Source organism: Akebia trifoliata, chromosome 3 (genome assembly GCF_017979445.1).
Source record: "Akebia trifoliata isolate Shusen 1 chromosome 3, ASM1797944v1, whole genome shotgun sequence".
NCBI classification, from domain to species: Eukaryota; Viridiplantae; Streptophyta; class Magnoliopsida; order Ranunculales; family Lardizabalaceae; genus Akebia; species Akebia trifoliata.
In genome coordinates, this window is record NC_141377.1 from 43,474,360 (window position 1) to 43,492,767 (window position 18,408).

Consider the following 18,408-nt stretch of genomic DNA (forward strand, 5'->3'; position numbering starts at 1 on the left):
TGAAACTTGTAAGTCCATCAAAAGTAGTTTACAAATTATTGGTAAAAAATCGACAATCTACATTCTAAATAATTTTTGATGGGGTTAGAAGTTTCAGATTTAATTGATTTGTTTTTAGGATGATTTTCTCATCATAAAGATTATCCTCACAAAAAATCAGCTCAATCCAAAACCTCTAACCCATATTTGGAAATTTATTATTAAACCATTATTTTTACATTTGTCCCATGATCCGTCGCGTGTATATATATATAATGGTGATCAGTCTCTTAGGACAACCCTATATTTTCAATCCCATCTTATCGCCCTAATCACAAGAGTGTTTGATGGATACCTAATAAGAAACCATAACATTGTAATTGATATATACATTGTATATTATTTGCTAGGCATCTCATTACTATAGATTGAACAGTTTCATTTAGGATTAACAGTATAATTAGTTCATATATATCTTCTAATTATAATTCTTTTTTATTAGAATCTGGATTTGCTATTAGCAAATGAGGCTGCTAACCTATTAAATGAACATGAAACATCCATGTATCCTCCGTACATGTTACTTTTTGAATGGAATACAATGGGAGAATAAGATTTGTCCAGCCGACCCAAATTTTGAGATGAGACTGTGTTGTTGCTGTTGCTGTATATTTTATAAAGGCTTATATTGAATGCCAAAACCGATAACAAAAGGAGATATTATGGAATATAGATGCTTTCAAAACAAGATCTTTTCTGAATTTTTTTTTTCTTAACTGTCGTAAAATATTTAATCAAATTTATTATTAAAATCTACAACAATAATAAAGATATATATATATATATATATATATATATATATACACTCATATATTTACAACGTGTTTTGTCTTATGTGGGCCAAATGTTTTGGATTGAACTGATTTTTAGTGAGGATGATCTCTATGATGTAGAGATCATACTCACCAAAAATCAACTCAATCCAAAAGTTCTAACCTCGTCAAAAGTGATTTACAAAAGATGGATGGTCCACGATTCTTCAACTCATAAATATGCGGTTAGAAATTTTAGAATTAGCTGATTTTTGGTGAGGATGATTTCCTCGTTATAGAGATAATCCTCACCAAAAATTTTAAACCACATAGGATAAAATACATTGTAGATATATGTGTACACGGATCCTAACACTCTATATATATATTTTGTCTATTAGTTTAAAGTTTTGTACCATTTCAAAAAATTGCCTCATGGGGGATTGGCTAACTTTACCACAACTTAGAGTTGTAAATTAAGGTTGGCCTCCTGTATAGTTTTGTTTAATGAAATATTTTTGCTTATTTAACTAAAAAGATAAAGGATCATAATGAAATCTCGAAACATTAAATGTTTCAAATTGTCTTGGAAGGTTTCCAATCGTTTGGGGACAATAGCTATTTTTCTTTGACCAATTAAGAAATTTCCTTGAGAAAAGATGTTAAACGTTAACCATCACCGATGTATATATATCTCGTAATTAACAAAGGAAAGATGTGGTACAATACCATACCTATTTATGATTATAAGAGTAATTATAATTTATTAATTAGAACAATACCATAATACTAAAATTGACAGGCCACCTTTTTCTCAAAAATTCTTGTCCATCCAAGTTCTTGCGGACAAGAAAATCTTCAAGAAATCTTGTACCAACCCCAATTGCACAAACAACCCGAATTAGTTCAAAGGAGACCACATTGAATAAGACTAAAGGGACTTGAGAAGTGGGATTTATTTACTTATTTGTGGGCCACTAATTACTATCTTAACTATATCAAAATTAAACATAGTTTTGACCCAACTCAATTCATTTTCAAGGTGACTCGATGAATTGGTTCCACCGAGTTTTGGAGGCAGTGCCACCTCAAAATCCAACCGAGTAAACTCAACTGTGTCAAGTTTCGAGTTGAAAAGTTCTAAAACTACGTATAAAGGTACCCTATTTCTTTCCCCAAGCTATGGAGATTTTCTACTTATTTATATATATATATATATATCATATGCTTTCCATTAATTGCAAAGGAATCTTATGCTTTTGGCGGCTAAGTAATGGTTTAAAAGGTGGGCTTCACTCAATGTAAGTAGGGGAAACGTTTGTAAAGTTGGGCTTGTCGACACTTAAAGAATAGTGTGCTCACGAGGACCGTTCAAATAAACTGCATGGTTATAGTTAGTGGGAAGGTTCATCCGTCCATGTGAAGAGTACATGGGGAGTGCAAAGGAGAGAACAACTTGTTCCAACCCATTTGCCTTTAAAAAAATATATTATAAGAGATATATTTTATTTTAAAACCCCAAGACAACCCATCTCTTGGGCTCATTGAAAGGTAAAAGTGTAATTGTGGGTCCGTCAAAAATAATTTAGGAATTATAACCCTTTTTTGTTTGGGGGTGGTTCAAGTTACATATGTAAAAATAATGATTTTTCAAAATATGGGTTAGAGGTTTTGGATTGAGCCGATTTTTTGCGAGGATGGTCACTATGATGAGAAGATCATCCTCACAAAAAATCAGCTCAATTTGAAACTTCTAAATCCATCAAAAGTGATTTACAAATTATTGATAAAAATTAGCAAAAAATCGACGGTCCACATTCTAAATCACTTTTAATGGGGTTAGAAGTTTCAGATTTATTGATTTTTTTTTCCAGATGATCTTCCCATCATAGAGATCATCCTTACAAAAAATCAGCTCAATCCGAAACTTCTAACCCATATTTTAAAAACTTATTAATGTTACATTATTTTTACATATGTTTTTTCATATGTCCCTTGATCCTGACCCTTTTTGTTTTGGTGAATATTTGAGATACCCATGTTTTCCACCCTTGAACTTTGTCTTCAATGAGAGAATCTCTTTATTTATTTATTTTTTTAAAACAAAAATTCATCATCTTCATCTACCCAACAATCCTATCTTGAGGTTTGATGGTTTAAGTCAATAGAATCTTGAGATTGAGGATGAGGGATAAAACATTTAAGCCTAAAAGATGTATAATGAATTTTGGGGAGAACAATATATTAAGGGTTTGAGTCATTGTAATATGACTCGCCAAGTGGCATACTCAATCGACTCCTTGATGTGGACAGTTTGGGAACCGTAGATTTATATGACTCGAGATATCCAATTTATGAGGAAGTGCAATCATGTATCTCAAGACGTATAAATCTACGATTCTTGAACTTATCCACGTTAGGGAGTCAATTGAGTATGCCACATGGCGAGTCATATTATCACGACTCTTAAGGATTTTTGGTTAGCTGGAGGTCAAACTCTAGGGCATATGTTTCATTTTGCATCCGTCTCATGGAACACCAAGGCCATCAAGCTACGTAGGGGTATCTCAAATATTCAGAAAAACTAGGAGGGGTCACCCAAAAGATTATTATATATTCTAATAATATATGATTAAAAAAATTCAATATAAAAGAAATGACAGTTGCATGGGGCATGCCAAAAAGTGGACCGTTCTAACTTCTATCTGGCGAAGTTAGAATAAAAATATTTTGTTTGAAAGACGTAGGCCTAATTAATTAGAATAATGTTGGGGTGACACAGGTTGGACACTGTGATTCTTACAGTTCTAACGTGGACACTAAGCCATGTCACCCACTTAATGAGTCAGTTGCCACGTCATTAAGTGAAACTTAAAAAAAAAAAAAAGCGTCTTCTCCTCTTCTCTGTCTTCTCCACTTCTTTCCCTATTTCAGATATGTAACAGTTATCTCCTCATAAACTCTCTCTCTCTCTTTGTATTTCTTCTTCATTTTCTAGATCTCGTGATTTCGGGAGATCCCCTTGTGGTACTAGGAGTTTTGCATTTTTAACCATGTCCACTATCTTTGTAGTAAAGTTTTGCATCTCTTCCTACAAATAAAAATATTAATATTTTATGAAACTGAGTTTAGGCACCATGTTTATATTTTAAAGTCTTCTTTTGGACATGTAAAATTAAGTCAGACAGTTATTATGAGTTTAAGCTAGAAAGAACCAAACAAAGCAAATAAATGGAAAAAAAAAAAGACCTTGTTTAATTTGATTCCTAGTAGATTGTCTAACCACACTAGAAATCCTCTGGTACAAGGAAAAGACATGGGTATGTATACAAGTAGTTAACTAAAAGTAATATTGAAGTGTAAAAATTTCTTATTTTCAGTTATTTGCATAAGCATTGAAGTTCTTTGTTGATTGAAGTTGCAAAATAAAATACCCATAATTCCATTCAGCACAAACATAAGGTCCAATTCGAGGAGAATCGCATAAAGTTCCGCTTCTTCTATGTTTCTAAGAATTCTGATAAGGTCTAGATTCCATTCTCAAATACTTTATTGCATTTTAAGAACAAAATACCCCATAAATATTTTTTCTCTCATTCACTTTATGCATTGTAAGTTAACTGAACTATTTATGATCTCAAATTCACCCGAACCCTACCCCTGCCCGAAATCACGAGATCAAGAAAATGAAGAAGAAATACAGAGAGAGAGAGAGAGAGAGAAAAAAAAAAAAAAACCGTTGCATATCTGAAACAGGGAGAGAAGAGAAGACTTTTTTTTTAAAGTTTCACTTAATGACGTGGCAGCTGACTCATTAAATGGGTGACGTGGCTTAGTATCCACGTTAGAACTGTGAGAATCACAGTGTCCAGCCTATGTCACCCCAGCATTACTCAATTAATTAAAGGCTTCAACATCAAACTCGGCCTCCACATTTACTTTTATTTCTTTATATCATATTTCTCATGGTACCATATGGAATCTTCCCAATGGCTTGGACCCTAATACTGAAAGGAGAAGAGGGGATAGAGTGTCATGCTTGCCTCTCTCTCTCTCTCTTTGTTGCTTAATTTTGGCCCGTCCAATCACTTGGCCTGCTTGTGGGCTTATCTGGCACATTTTGGATGCTCCATCTAGCTAAGAACCTTTCAATATTCTTTGTTGCTGCATCAAACTGCCCAGGTTGAGAGAAATTCGACCTCGAGTTGCAATCGTCTTCATTTATGTCACCTTTGCATGAAATAAGATGCTTAACGTTGAAGACATCGGATGTGCAAACATTACTTGGTAACTTCAGTTGATACGTGTTCTTATTGAACTTTTTTAATACCTCACATGACCCTATCTTCTTGTCTTGCATTTTATAGTATACACTAAGTGGAATTTGATCCTTAATCAAAACAGCCCACGCATATCACTGTCATCAAAACTTTCCAATGATGGCTATCTGCTACAGTTTTATACCTCAGATTACCATCTTCTATCTATTGATAAACTAGGTCATGTATCGTCTTCATGTGCCCCGTCTTCTTTTTAGTCGTTACACTTACCTTCTTAAGATGTGGGATAGGAGTTAAGTGCTTAACACTATAAGGATTCAACATGTACACCACTTCGAAAGGACTAAGTTGAGTTGCGCATGGTTCTTTGAGTTGTTAGAGAATTTAGCAAGTTGTAATTAAATCATAATGCCTTGGATTATCTCAATATATGAATATCCAAGCAAATACCTAGACTCTTTTTTTTTTCTTGGATGAGTAAGCTGGAATTGAACCCACAACCTTGAAATTGTTTTGCAATATGTCAAACCAACTGAGCTATGGGTCTAAGCCCAAAATACCTAGACTCCTCTTAACAACCTCCATCTAGCCATCTTTAGAGGATGGAAGGAGGTGCTAAAGTCCGACTTTGTGTTAATCCTTTTGCGCAATATACGCAAAAATCACCCAACAAATTTAGAATCCTTGGAAAAAATAATGGAACGGCAAACATCATGTAGCTGATAAATCAAGAATTTCTATGTTAATGGCATCCATGGTCCTTCGACAAGCAATAAAATGATGTATCTCCGAGAACCAATCCACAACCACCATGATATAATTAGCTCATTGTTGCGTCGTGGGGAGCACGAGCACAAAATCCATGCTAACTGTTGTTTCATTTGGACTAGGTGGCATTGATATTAATGGTATGTAGAATCTGACATTGGTAGCACTCCCTTTAAACCGATGTTATACGTTACATCTCTCCACATGCCTTGTCGCATCTTTTCTTAAGCTTGGCAAAAAATAATCTCCCTGCACAAACTGTATGCTTTATCGCGCTCAAAATGCCTCAATCCATGCTGATCAATAACAATCATTTCCCTGAAGGAGCAATTTGGGGTGCACAATGCAACACCTTTGAAGAGATGCCCATTTTGTATGGTATAATCATATCGTTTTCTGCTTGTACATCACTTATTATGGGGTTAAAATACACATATTAATCATTCAACTCTTTGAAGGTTGACAACCCCAGCACTGTAACCTCCATAAAACTCAATAACATTATTTGCCTACTTAATGCATCAATAACTCGAAGTGTAATCTGACCTTTGCTTTTAAGGTGAAAGTAAACTCTTGCAAATAACTTGCCCACCTTCCGTGTCTTGCATGTAATTTTTGTTGCCCACTTAGATGCTAAAGTACTTCATGGTCTGAGTGAAGGGTGAACTCTTTTTGCACTAGGTAATGATGTTAATGCCTCAATGCTTGCACAATAACATAAAACTCCAAATCATAGGTGAGATATTGAAGTTGGGCATCGTTGAGCTTTTGACTATAGAATGTTATCGGTCAACTATCTTGACTAAGGACAACACCTATTTTCACTTAGGAAGCATCACAATTAACTTTGGACACCTTGTTGAAGTCTAGCAAAACATGCATAGGGGCTTTTGTCATCTTCTCCTTGATTAGTTGAAAACAATACTCGACTTTCTTGATCTACTGGAAAATACTTTTCTTCAGGCAATTTGTGATGAGGGCAACTATGACGATGAAAGTTCTGATAAACCTATAGTAAAAGGTAGCTAAACCATGAAAGCTATGCAGCTCATTGATAGTAGATGGTGTGGTCTACCCTTGAATCGCCTTTACCTTCTATTGATCAACCAATCACCTTTATCTTGTTGATGGTTCTACTATCAATATACATACACCAAGAACCATGTTTCTTTGGCGTAAGATTGGTACCGTGCATGAGCTCATGTTCTCCCTCACAAAACCTTTTTCCATCAACTCCATAACCAAACAATTTAGCTCCCCATGCTCTTTCGAGCTCATTCTCTAAGTGGCCTTGTTGGATTACACTAAGCCAGTCACTAGATTGATAGAATTCTGGATATGGCTCATAGGAGACAATCATGAAGGGAGATCACTAGGAAATAAGGTTGCATAATCACTCATAAGGGCTCCATGCTCTTTGAAATTAAAGGTGCAACGATTTCTTCATTTTCCATTATGAATTTTGCCATTGTGAGAAATAGGATGTCCTTCCTTGAATTAGGCTTAGATTTAATATTTTCCATCACGACTCCAATGTAATATGGATAATGTTGGAGTAACATTGCGGGGGACATTTCTAATGTGGAAGTGTGTAGGAATCATATGTGGTTTCATCGAGAGCTACGACACGCATGGTTTTTAAACTCGGTATCGCGTCTCGTCTCGTTCAGCTCCGATACCGAGTCATCTCGGACGAGTTTTCCGATACGTTTGAGACGTCTCACGAGATAACTCGAAAATTTGTACATGAGTTGTAAAACTCGGTCAAAAAAATCACTTTGTGAGTTGGTCTCATTCAGCTCTAATACCGAATTAACTCAGGCGATACGTCTCGGTCTCGGACGAGTTTAAAAACCATGACGACACGACTCATGTAATATTTATATTATTCTTTCAAGATGAATACGTATTCCATCCTTCTCTCATCATGAAAAGTACCAACGGTTCTAATATCACAATCACTCTAATAGTACTACATTTAATAAGCTGAGGATCCGTTCCCCTTGTCGTGTATATGCTAATAATAACTAAAGCCACACTTAGATCCAAAAAGAAATTGTGAGGTGGATGAGATCTAGATTTTACATCGTCGATCAACGGCTGATACCCAATTCCAACCATCAATCGAACGGTGTAAAAATAATCTCGAGTACGAGGAGGATACTTCCGCCTATCGGCCCTTTATAATCCCCTTGTTAGCCACCATCAGGACTCTTTCCAAACCTGGTCCTGCTGCTTCTCCCAGACCAGGACTCTCTCTTCTCTCTGGTTTGCCCTAATTTATCGATCGAAATCTTCCAAATCTGTATCAAAGAACCAAGAAACGAGAGAAAGAGAGGAGAGTGAAGAAGATAACAACGATGCAATCAACAAACGGTGCTGATCTGCAACAACAGCAGCAGCAACAATGGATGGCGATGCAGTATCAGATGATGATGCCGCAACATTACCCTCCACACTACATGCATTACCCACATCATCAACAGCAGCAGCAACAACAACAACAACAACAACAACAACAAGAGGGATCAACTGAGGAGAACAAGACAATCTGGGTTGGAGATCTTCATTACTGGATGGACGAGAATTACTTGCATAGCTGCTTCGCTCACACTGGCGAGGTTAGGGTTCTTTTTTGGGTGATATTTGTGTTTGATTTTACTTTTTTTTTTTTTAAGAATCTCTTTTTTTTCAAGAGTATGATGAACTTGTCTTGCAAAGTTTATGTTAAAATCTGCAATTTGTTACGAAGAACAACGATCCGATCCGATCCAATGTGCATGTGTAGAAAGAAAGAACTACTCTGATCTTTCTATAGTGGTATGTGATCTGTTTACTAGTATGGTATTGTTCCCTATCCAGTCCACGATTCTGCTATGTATGCCAAGTCTCCTAGGATCAATTAAGGTTATTTCCTCTAATAAAGCTCATATGAGTTTGAGGACACATAGATCTTGTATGGAATATCTGTTTTTAATTATTTGTTGACTATCTTGGATTGGTACAAGTTAATTTCCCAGTTGTTATTATATTGGTACATATTGTTAGGTTTGGCTTCCTAGTTAGATATTTGTTGCTTAGAGTTCCAAAATATTGGCTCTGAATCCCTTTACATATGTAAATCTTAAGGTTTAATTTCGATTCTTGCAAATCTTTTGATTCTAACTAGATATGGGACAAATTTTCATTTGAAAACAATGGCTCTTATACAATTAGCCTTTCCATGGGTATTTATGGAAACAAACTTATTAAGACCATTGGCTTTTCAGCAACCTTTTTTCAATTTTTCCAAACCATCAACAGCATACCTTGGAATTCTCTATGTTTTGTATCCACTTGTTCATGTTGACCCACCAAGAATTGTTTTCAACAGCTTGGTACCTTAAACTCCCAACGGTCACCCAACAAGCAACTATCCGAGCTTAAGATATATTTAGAAAACATGTCAAAATTGTCTATATAATTCTTTTTCAGATTGGTGTTCCTTTCATGGATTTCACCTTGGGAAGGCTGAACGAAACTCAATATTGACAGAAGAACCTTAAGGAATATTTGAATTGCTAACACAGGAGGAATTTTAGAAAATTCTGTTGAAAAATGTTTTTGATCCCTATCATGTTAAGTCCAGTGACCCTCCATTACTCTAGCAGTTCTGCATCATTTGTGCAGGGTTGAACATTTAGTGAATATTGCCAATCTTTTTTTTTATTATCATAGAATATGAATCCAAAGTTATTCCCCAGAAAGCTCAGCCATTGCACATGGATGCTGTGTTAATGGGTTGTAGGGATTCTCTGGCTCACACATGGGAATGTCACCTTTAGGGTTTCAATTGGGAGACAAGATTTTGTGCATACTTCTTTTTTTTTCCAAGATTGACCTTTCATAGATTCAGAGTTCTGTATTCTGGACCATCCTTTGACGTGGTTGGATATTTGATTTTGAGGTTGTAAGGGTCAATCTCATCTTGTTCCTTTTTCGGGGTTGTTTATTTCAATGAAACCGCCTTTTATCAATAAAGGTCTTTTACTTTTGTGATTTTTGTTTTCCCTAGGCATCAAATACTTCCAGAAACTTTTTAATGAGGTTCCACTTGTTTCGTGGAAAATTCACATTCTGGAATGTCGATTTTCCCGAATAGTTATTCATGAATTTTTTTCCTGAAAAGAGTACTAAATTTACCAATAGAGTATATTATGCAATATAATATGATATATAATCTGTTAGGTACAGTTAGTTATGATCAATTACTGGTATTTAGATATGCCAACCTTCAATACATGGATACAATTATTTATGCACACTTTCTAGAAATTTTCCGGTTGGTTTGAAAAGGTACTTCTGAGTAATTTATTAGAAATGAATTATAGCTTGCGTCTGAGGTTAAGGGAATCTAAGCCCCTATGGTTTAGGTTATCATGTTCAAATTCCAGATCTCTCTGTGCAGAAATTGAATCGATTTGAATGATCCTGGCCCAAGTCAACAAGAGTCAAAGTCAAGACCAAAACACAACATTTATTTGTTTAAATATTTGCGGAAAAGAAGCAAAGAACAAACTGCTTTAATGGAGATCACACAAATGAGCAACTCAGATCAGGGCCGTTCTATAACGATGTGCCAAAATTTTGGGCTTTACAATTGAACGATTTCCTACTAAAATTGGTCAAAACTTTAAAGCTGGTATTTGGGCACGGCATGGAAAGTGTCCTAGAAAACAACATTATCAGACGTGTTTTGCACATGATATAATGCAAAATGATCTGTTTGGATACATTCTTGTACACGTGTGGCCTTTAATAGGCGGGAATGATAGAAGTGCCACTTAACTAAGGGGTAAGATGTGTGGAGAGTTGTTCTCAAATCCTAGGTTCAAACCCCCTTGAACCCATACTTATGCTAACTACTAACCCATCTTTAGCCATAAATAAAAAAGGTTGGAATGATGGCACAGGATTCATGTTCGCTGGCCCCAAACGGTTGGGACAAGGTTCTAACGAACTTTGATTAAGATTCAATTATGACATAAACAAACTTTGGCGCATGGGACTGCATTAAGGGAGCATTATATGGTTGAAACTAGCTTATGTAGATTTTGCGAAGTGAACTTGTGTCATTGCATAAAACTTTCATTGTGCTTGGTTTTCATCATATGTAGACAATCTAAATGCAAACTTATATTTCTATTTTCAACTCTGCTCTATCCTTATCAAGAAACAGGCAAAAGGAAAAAATATATATAAAAAACAGATGTGATTTTATGTTAATATGAACTTATGTAGATTTTTCAAAGTGAACCCGTGTCTCAGTGCATCAAATTATTTGGTTCTTAGCTTTCATCACATGTGGACAATTTAGTTACAAACTTATGTTTGTACCTTTAGAAGGGAAAAAGAAGCATGCATGTATATATCTTGGAGCTAATTTCAGTGAGGATGATCTCCTCATTGTAGAAACCATCCACACTGAAAATCATCCCATTCTAACATTCCTAACACCCTCAAAGTTTCAATTGAAAATTAAAACCTTTTGAGGTTTTAAACCATCTATTTGACCATTTACTTCATTCCGTTTTTCATATGGTTAGAAGTTTCAAAAGCAAATGATTCTTTGTGTGGATGATCTCATGGTGGGAGATAATCCCACCAAAATTTTAGTCCCAGTATCAATCTCAATGCACGCCTGCGAGATCTATGAAAGAAAATAGTGTCAAAATATCCTAATCCTATATATATTCTCAATTTGATATATATATGGGAAAGGATCGCCAGCCAACAAGAAAGACTTTCAAAAAAAAAAAACCCACACTTTTTATCCTATATGGGTTAGAAGTTTCGGAATTGACCGATTTTTGGTGAGGATGATCTCCTCACCATAGAGATTCTCCTCACCAAAAATCAGTCCATTCTGAAACTTCTAAACCCATCAAAAGTGGTTTACAAAAACATGAGTCCACAATTCTTCAACTTGTAAACTGGGATTAGAAGTTTTGGAATGGGCTGATTTTTTGTGTAGATGATTTCTATGGCGAGGAGATCATTCTCACCAAAAATCAACCCATTTCGAAACTTCTAACAAATATTGGACAAAAACCGTGGGTTTTTTAGTGGTAAAAAACCACTAAAGATTGCTAAACATTTTTTCAATGTATGGGTTAGAAGTTTTGGAATGGGCTAATTTTTTGTGAGGTGATCTCTATGATGAGGAGATCGTCCTCACCAAAAATCAGCCCATTTCAAAACTTTTAACCCTTATTTTGAAAAATGTTTGGCTCTCTCTAGGGCCTCCGAACGCTTCCCTATATATATATATAGGGAAATGTTCAGCACCCAAAGTTTTACCACACACTTTAACAAACGTTTTTTGTCCTACATGGGTTAGAAGTTTTGGAATGGGCTGATTTTTGGTGAGGATGATCTCTATGATTAGAAGATCATCCTCCCCAAAAATCAGCCCATTCCGAAATGTTTAGCCCCATGTTTACAAGTTGAAAAATCGTGGACCGTCCATTTTTTGTAAATCATTTTTGATGGGGTTAGAAGTTTTGGAATGAGCTGATTTTTGGTGAGGATGATCTCCTCATCATAGAGATCATCCTCACCAAAAATCAGCCCATTCCAAAACTTGTAACCCATGTAGGACAAAACGCGTTTGTTAAAGTGTGTGGTAAAACTTAGGGTGCCGAACGGGACCCATATATATATATATTTGTCAAATTCCTGTTAGTAAATATTCCCTTGGTTTTTGAACTTTAGCATCATCGAATATGCAGGTCATCTCTATAAAGGTTATCCGGAATAAGCAGTCTGGGCAGTCAGAGGGATATGGATTTGTGGAATTCATTTCACGTGAAGCTGCTGAGAAAGTTCTACAGAACTACAATGGCACTGCGATGCCTAACACGGAACAGCCTTTCCGCCTGAACTGGGCATCATCTAGCATGGGTGACAGGCGTTCAGATGTTGGTTCTGACCGCTCTATATTTGTAGGAGATTTGGCTCCAGATGTTACTGATGCCTTATTGCAGGAAACTTTTGCCAGTAGATATCCATCCGTGAAAGGGGCAAAAGTTGTCATTGATGCAAATACAGGACGCTCTAAAGGTTATGGTTTTGTGAGGTTTGGTGATGATAACGAGAGGTCGCTTGCCATGACTGAAATGAATGGTGTGTATTGTTCTAGTAGGTCCATGCGCATAGGTCTTGCAACACCCAGGAAGTCGTTTGGATATCAACAACAACAACACTCTTCACAAGGTATCTGTTAATGATCATCTTAGCTTCGTAAATGCATGTAATATTGGACTTTCAATTTTGATGGTTTAGTCCAGGTTAATAATTGATGCTAGTTTTGATCCTGTTGAGATAAAAATATTATACGATTGAAAAAGGTTTAAACTTGATTTGTTTATAAAATCGGCTTGGTCATGTCTTATTTAAGAAAAGGGTTATCAAACAAGAAAATACAGTACCTGGGAACATGATTGTGAAGGATAAGATACACTTGCACCGGGATAAGAGTGTAACAACAGATGCCACCTATCCCTGAAAAAAATGCTCCTTGGGGATAACACATGTTTGAAGTTGTGCTTCTTGCCATTAACCCTTCTAGTGAAACATTGGATAAGCTCTTACCCTAGATTCAGTATATCTAGTAGCACCAAACATCCCATTAATACTAATGATTTTCAAAGCTTGATGGTAAGTTGGAAGTAGAATTCCAAGCTATAGGGAAGCTCTAATGGTTGTGCCCTTGTTTAATGATGCATGGTTCCTTATCATCATAATTATTTTTATATATTTGTGTTCCCATTTCGGATACCCCTCAGCTAGGGATGCCAGTAGGTACCCAACAAGCCGATCGGGACCAGAATCTATTATCCCAGTTTTGGGTCTCTACCTATTTTAGTATAGGAGGAATTAGGTACCAGAGCCATTTATGTATAATATGTGATGGTCCTGGACATTTCAATATCCGAACTGAACTGAAACAAAACGAAACATTCCATAATATATGTAGTATAATGAAAGCTTCTTTCAAAATATACATTATTATTTCTTATTGTTCTTACATGTTCAACAGAAAATAAGTACCCAACTGCAGCCGAAACTGGTTTCGGAGTATATATTGATATGTAAATGCAATTGAGTATGTATATAATAAAACATAACTGAGTTGGAACAGTTGTGTGTGACACAAACGTCTCATCATCTACAGTTTTGTGGGTTAAACCTCCCATCAAGCTATAGTGTCATGGGACTCACTTTATTCTTCACCTCCTCTAATTTTATTATATTTTCTCTTCTACTCTTTAATCCACTTTATTATTTTTCATCTTTTATCCCTTTAATCTCAATTTTTTGAATAATACTCCTCTAACTTTATTTTTTTTCACTTTTACCCCTTAATACGAATGAGGATGCCCCCCTCTAACTTTACTATATTTTCTCTTTTACCTCTTTAATCTACTTTATTATTTTTCATCTCGTACCTGTTTAATCTCAATTTTTTTTAATAATACCCCTTCTATCAAATTATAGTTTCTTGGGACCCATTTTATTTCATTTATTCTTCACCTCCCCTAACTTTACTATATTTCTTCTTTTACCCCTTTAATCCACTTTATTGTTTTTCATCTTTTACCCCCTTTTAATCTCAATTTTTTTTTGTTATATATACCCTTCCAACTTTATGTTTTTCCCTTTTACCCCCTTAACCCGAGAGAGGATGCATGTGTTGTAGGTACGGGTGAACTTTAGTATATATATAGGGTAGCTTGTTTTTGACAAAATCCTAGACAACTTTCTAGACAAAGCATTTTGTCTTATATGGGCTAATAGTTTTGGAATGGGCTGATTTTTTGTGAGGATGATCTCTATGGTGTGAAAATCATCCTCGCAAAAAATCAGCCAATTCTGAAATTTCTAACCCTAGTTTATAAGTTGAAGAATCGTGAACCGTCAATTTTTAACTGTTAGTTTGTAACAACTTTTCATGGGGTTAGGAGTTTCAGAATTGGTTGATTTTTTGTGAGGATGACCTACTCACTATAGAGATCATCCTCACAAAAAACCAGCTCATTCTCAAACATTTTAGCCATATAAGACAAAATTTTGTCTAGAATGTTGTCTAGGATTTTGTCAAAATGACCCAACCCATATATATATATAATTGATAGGTGCTGAAACTGTTGTATACTATAGGTATTTTACTTAGGTGCCAACTTAGTAAGTTGTTAAAGTCTGTGAGTGGTCAACATATGCTTTCTAGAATCTCACCTCATTGCTTTTTTTTTTTTTTTTTGTGGAGAGCTGTCACTTCACTATTGCTAATTCTTCTTTAAGTTGTATCTCTGATACTTGCACCCAGGGAGAATTGGCAATTCCCTTCATGATGCAAACTCACAACACAAGGCTAAGAGTGCATCAGCATCTGCATACTATAGATGTTTATGAAACAGTGTCTTACGGATTTGTTTTTGGGTCTGAAGGTCCCATCAAAGGTGTCATTCTTCATTAGAAGAGGCTTTTAGGGTCCAAAGTTTTACTGCATGTGTATGACTGATGAGGAGACAATGGACCACTCCCTTATTCATTACCTGTTTGCCCGCAATATCTGAACTCATTTTCTGATTTTATTTGGTGTTGTGGGCTGTTTGAAGAAAGCTCTTGATACAGCCTATGGACTGACTCTGAAAGGAAAACTAGTTCATGCTGGAAGAGTATCTCGTGCCCTATGAAAATCATTAGCTATTGTTTAAGCAATTTCATTCTCTTGCAGCTGGACCTAGCATTTCCGAAAGATGTTAGATGGTGTTAAGCTTTTGAAATAAGATTGCTTTATGATCCTCAATCATCCCTGATTTCTATATGATGTAAAATCTGTTAAGGACTTGTATTTTTGGGACCTCTCTTCTTTTAGGAAAATGTTCCAAGTGTCATTCTTTCCATATTATGGTCAGCATCCCTTAATTTTGGGTTATGCCAACAGCATGATCAATGCCAAAAGGAATACGATCACCATCTTGGCTTATCTTGAAGGTACTTAGACCATCACCTCTTCTGAAATTTCAAAATTGTGCCTTCTGCATTGAAGTATGAGGAAAATGCATAGGTTAGTGGTTTGACGTCACCACTACTCTGAATGCAGTTTCTAATCCCCCCCCCCCCATTTTTATTGTCTTTCATTTTTATTATATTTATTTGAGGAAAATGCATAGGTTAGTGGTTTGACGTCACCACTACTCTGAATGCAGTTTCTAATCCCCCCCCATTTTTATTGTCTTTCATTTTTATTATATTTATTTTAGCAATAGTTGTTTGTTATACAGTGATGTAGGTGTTGGATTTATTGTCCATTTCATTACTTGAAATTCTTTGCTTATTATGAGCCAAGATCCTTACTTGCTATGCAATACAAGAATCTGAGATTTCTTTATTCCTAATTTCTGTTCTCCATGTTACTGACTAGTGAACAAGTTAATTTATTGCTGGTTGACGTTGTAATTCAAATGCAGTACTACTGTGAAACTAACACTTTCATCTGGATTTTTACCCAACAAATCTTATTTTATTTCCTTTAATTAGCTTTGGTATTGGTAGGTGGATATGCATCTAACGGTGCCTCTGCCCAAGGCACCCAGTCTGATGGTGATTCTACTAACACAACAGTGAGTCAGACTCTTCTATCTTGACTTTGAATTACTCCATCTTTCTCTTTTATTGATCCATGTTTTATTGTAGATATTTGTTGGAGGGCTGGACGCTAATGTTACTGATGAAGATCTAAGGGAATCCTTCTCTCAGTATGGTGAGATAGCGTCTGTAAAAATTCCAGTAGGGAAAGGATGCGGATTTGTACAGTTTGCTAACAGGTATTCCTGCTCAGCTTCATCAGAGATTCAGTGAAATGCCCAATTTAAATAATAATAATAAGAAATGAACAAGTGAAATATGGATTCTTTTACCACAATTATATTTTTAACCACTGAATGGACATTCCTGTCTAACATCATTTTGCAGACACAATGCTGAGGAGGCCATGCAGAACCTGAATGGGACTGTCATTGGTAAGCAGACAGTTCGTCTTTCTTGGGGCCGCAATCCAGCGAACAAGCAGGTAGGATGGGTTTTTACAATTAAAGGGCGTATTAGATTTCCCAAAAATGGCTCAGCTGAGCTCATTTAGGTCCTACCCGGTTGGCCATGTGGTGCTAGGGCATAAATGGGTCTGATTTTATCCAAATTTAGCAAGTAGATCCGAATAAATAATGACTCAAATATGGATTGATTTCCCTTGATCCGAGGTAGATATGGATCCATCCTGATATCTGTTTAGATCCAAAGATATTTTGCTTTGAATTTTTTTTATATATGTTTTTCAAATGATATCTTTTCTACTACTTTAATATACCATGTTTAGATCCAAAGATATTTTGCTTTGAATTTTTTTTATCTATGTTTTTCAAATGATATTTTTTCTACTACTTTAATATACCATGAATTCTTATAAAATAAAAGAATTATAATGGTAAAATAGACTAATAGAGTAATGTAGCAATTAGAAAAGAAATATGGCATAAAAATGAACCACCCGGAATTATTCGACCCAATCAAGTAATTCGGTTGGGTTGGGTCCAGATCTAGTGAAAGTTAAATGATTCAGATATGGTTTGAACTAATAGGATCTGAGTCGAATATGGATCCGGATAAAAAAGTTCATATCTGACGATGGATATACTTGGATCTGGCCCAACCCCATCCCATTTTAAGCCCTATGTAGGGGCTACTTCCCCATTTTGCGAGAAAAAAGGCTGGTTGAAATCCTTCACTCAGGTAAGGAACCCCCCCCCCCCCCCCCACCCCCCCCTTTCTCCCCGCCTCCCCTCTCCCCAATGAAAATCAATTAACTGAATGTAATGCTATTATCACTTTATTTTGACACCATGTTTTTTCAGTACTGATCCACGTTTATAATGGCTGGACAGTTGAGGGCGGATCCTGTTAATCAATGGAATGGAGGATACTACGGAGGGCAGGTTTATGATGGTTTCGGGTATGCAGCAGCAGCACCACCTCAGGACCCGAGTGTTTATGCTGCTGCTTCAACATATGGGGCTTATCCTGTGTATGGCAACCACCACCAAGTAAGCTGAATAGTTGCATCGACTTCGTTGTTTTCATCAGACATGACTACAATAGGTGGACGTTCCTGCACCATTAGCAGTAGTCTTCTGCTATTGTTGAATCATCGTGACTCTCATGACAAAACTGAAATTGAATTTTGACTATCAAGATTGCTCTTAGGATACTATTAATACTTTTGGAGTTTTGAGAGTATTTCCTAGGAAAATGTTTTTTTTTTTTACAAACGTTCAAATGTGTTTTGTCGGAAGGTGCCAGCTTGCTAAGTTGGTTATAGTCTATTGAGTGTTGACACCATGACCTGCTTGCTTATCAAAAAAAAAAAATTGTATTTCATTTGTACAAATGGTCGTCACAATTTTTGAGGCTTTGTGCTTCATAGTGAGTTTTTATTTTATTTTATAGATAATGTGGGGAGGAGGTCAGAA

At 35.9% G+C, this 18,408-nt stretch overlaps 1 protein-coding gene across 2 annotated transcripts; it reads left to right on the forward strand.

The window, feature by feature from the left end:
• The first annotated feature begins 8,044 nt into the window (after nucleotides 1-8,044).
• LOC147407173 (polyadenylate-binding protein RBP47-like) lies at nucleotides 8,045-18,326 on the forward strand. 2 transcript variants are annotated; one of them, XM_086435598.1, is made up of 6 exons: nucleotides 8,045-8,460; nucleotides 12,610-13,093; nucleotides 16,424-16,506; nucleotides 16,580-16,710; nucleotides 16,859-16,955; nucleotides 17,824-18,326. In XM_086435598.1, exons 1-6 carry the CDS (start codon nucleotides 8,200-8,202, stop codon nucleotides 17,989-17,991), a joined length of 1,224 nt encoding a protein of 407 aa, XP_086291724.1. In that variant the 5' UTR covers nucleotides 8,045-8,199; the 3' UTR covers nucleotides 17,992-18,326. The 2 variants fall into 2 exon arrangements, with proteins under 2 accessions (XP_086291724.1, XP_086291726.1); XM_086435600.1 differs by having other exon boundaries at nucleotides 8,046-8,460; nucleotides 16,439-16,506.
• Nucleotides 18,327-18,408: the final 82 nt, after the last annotated feature.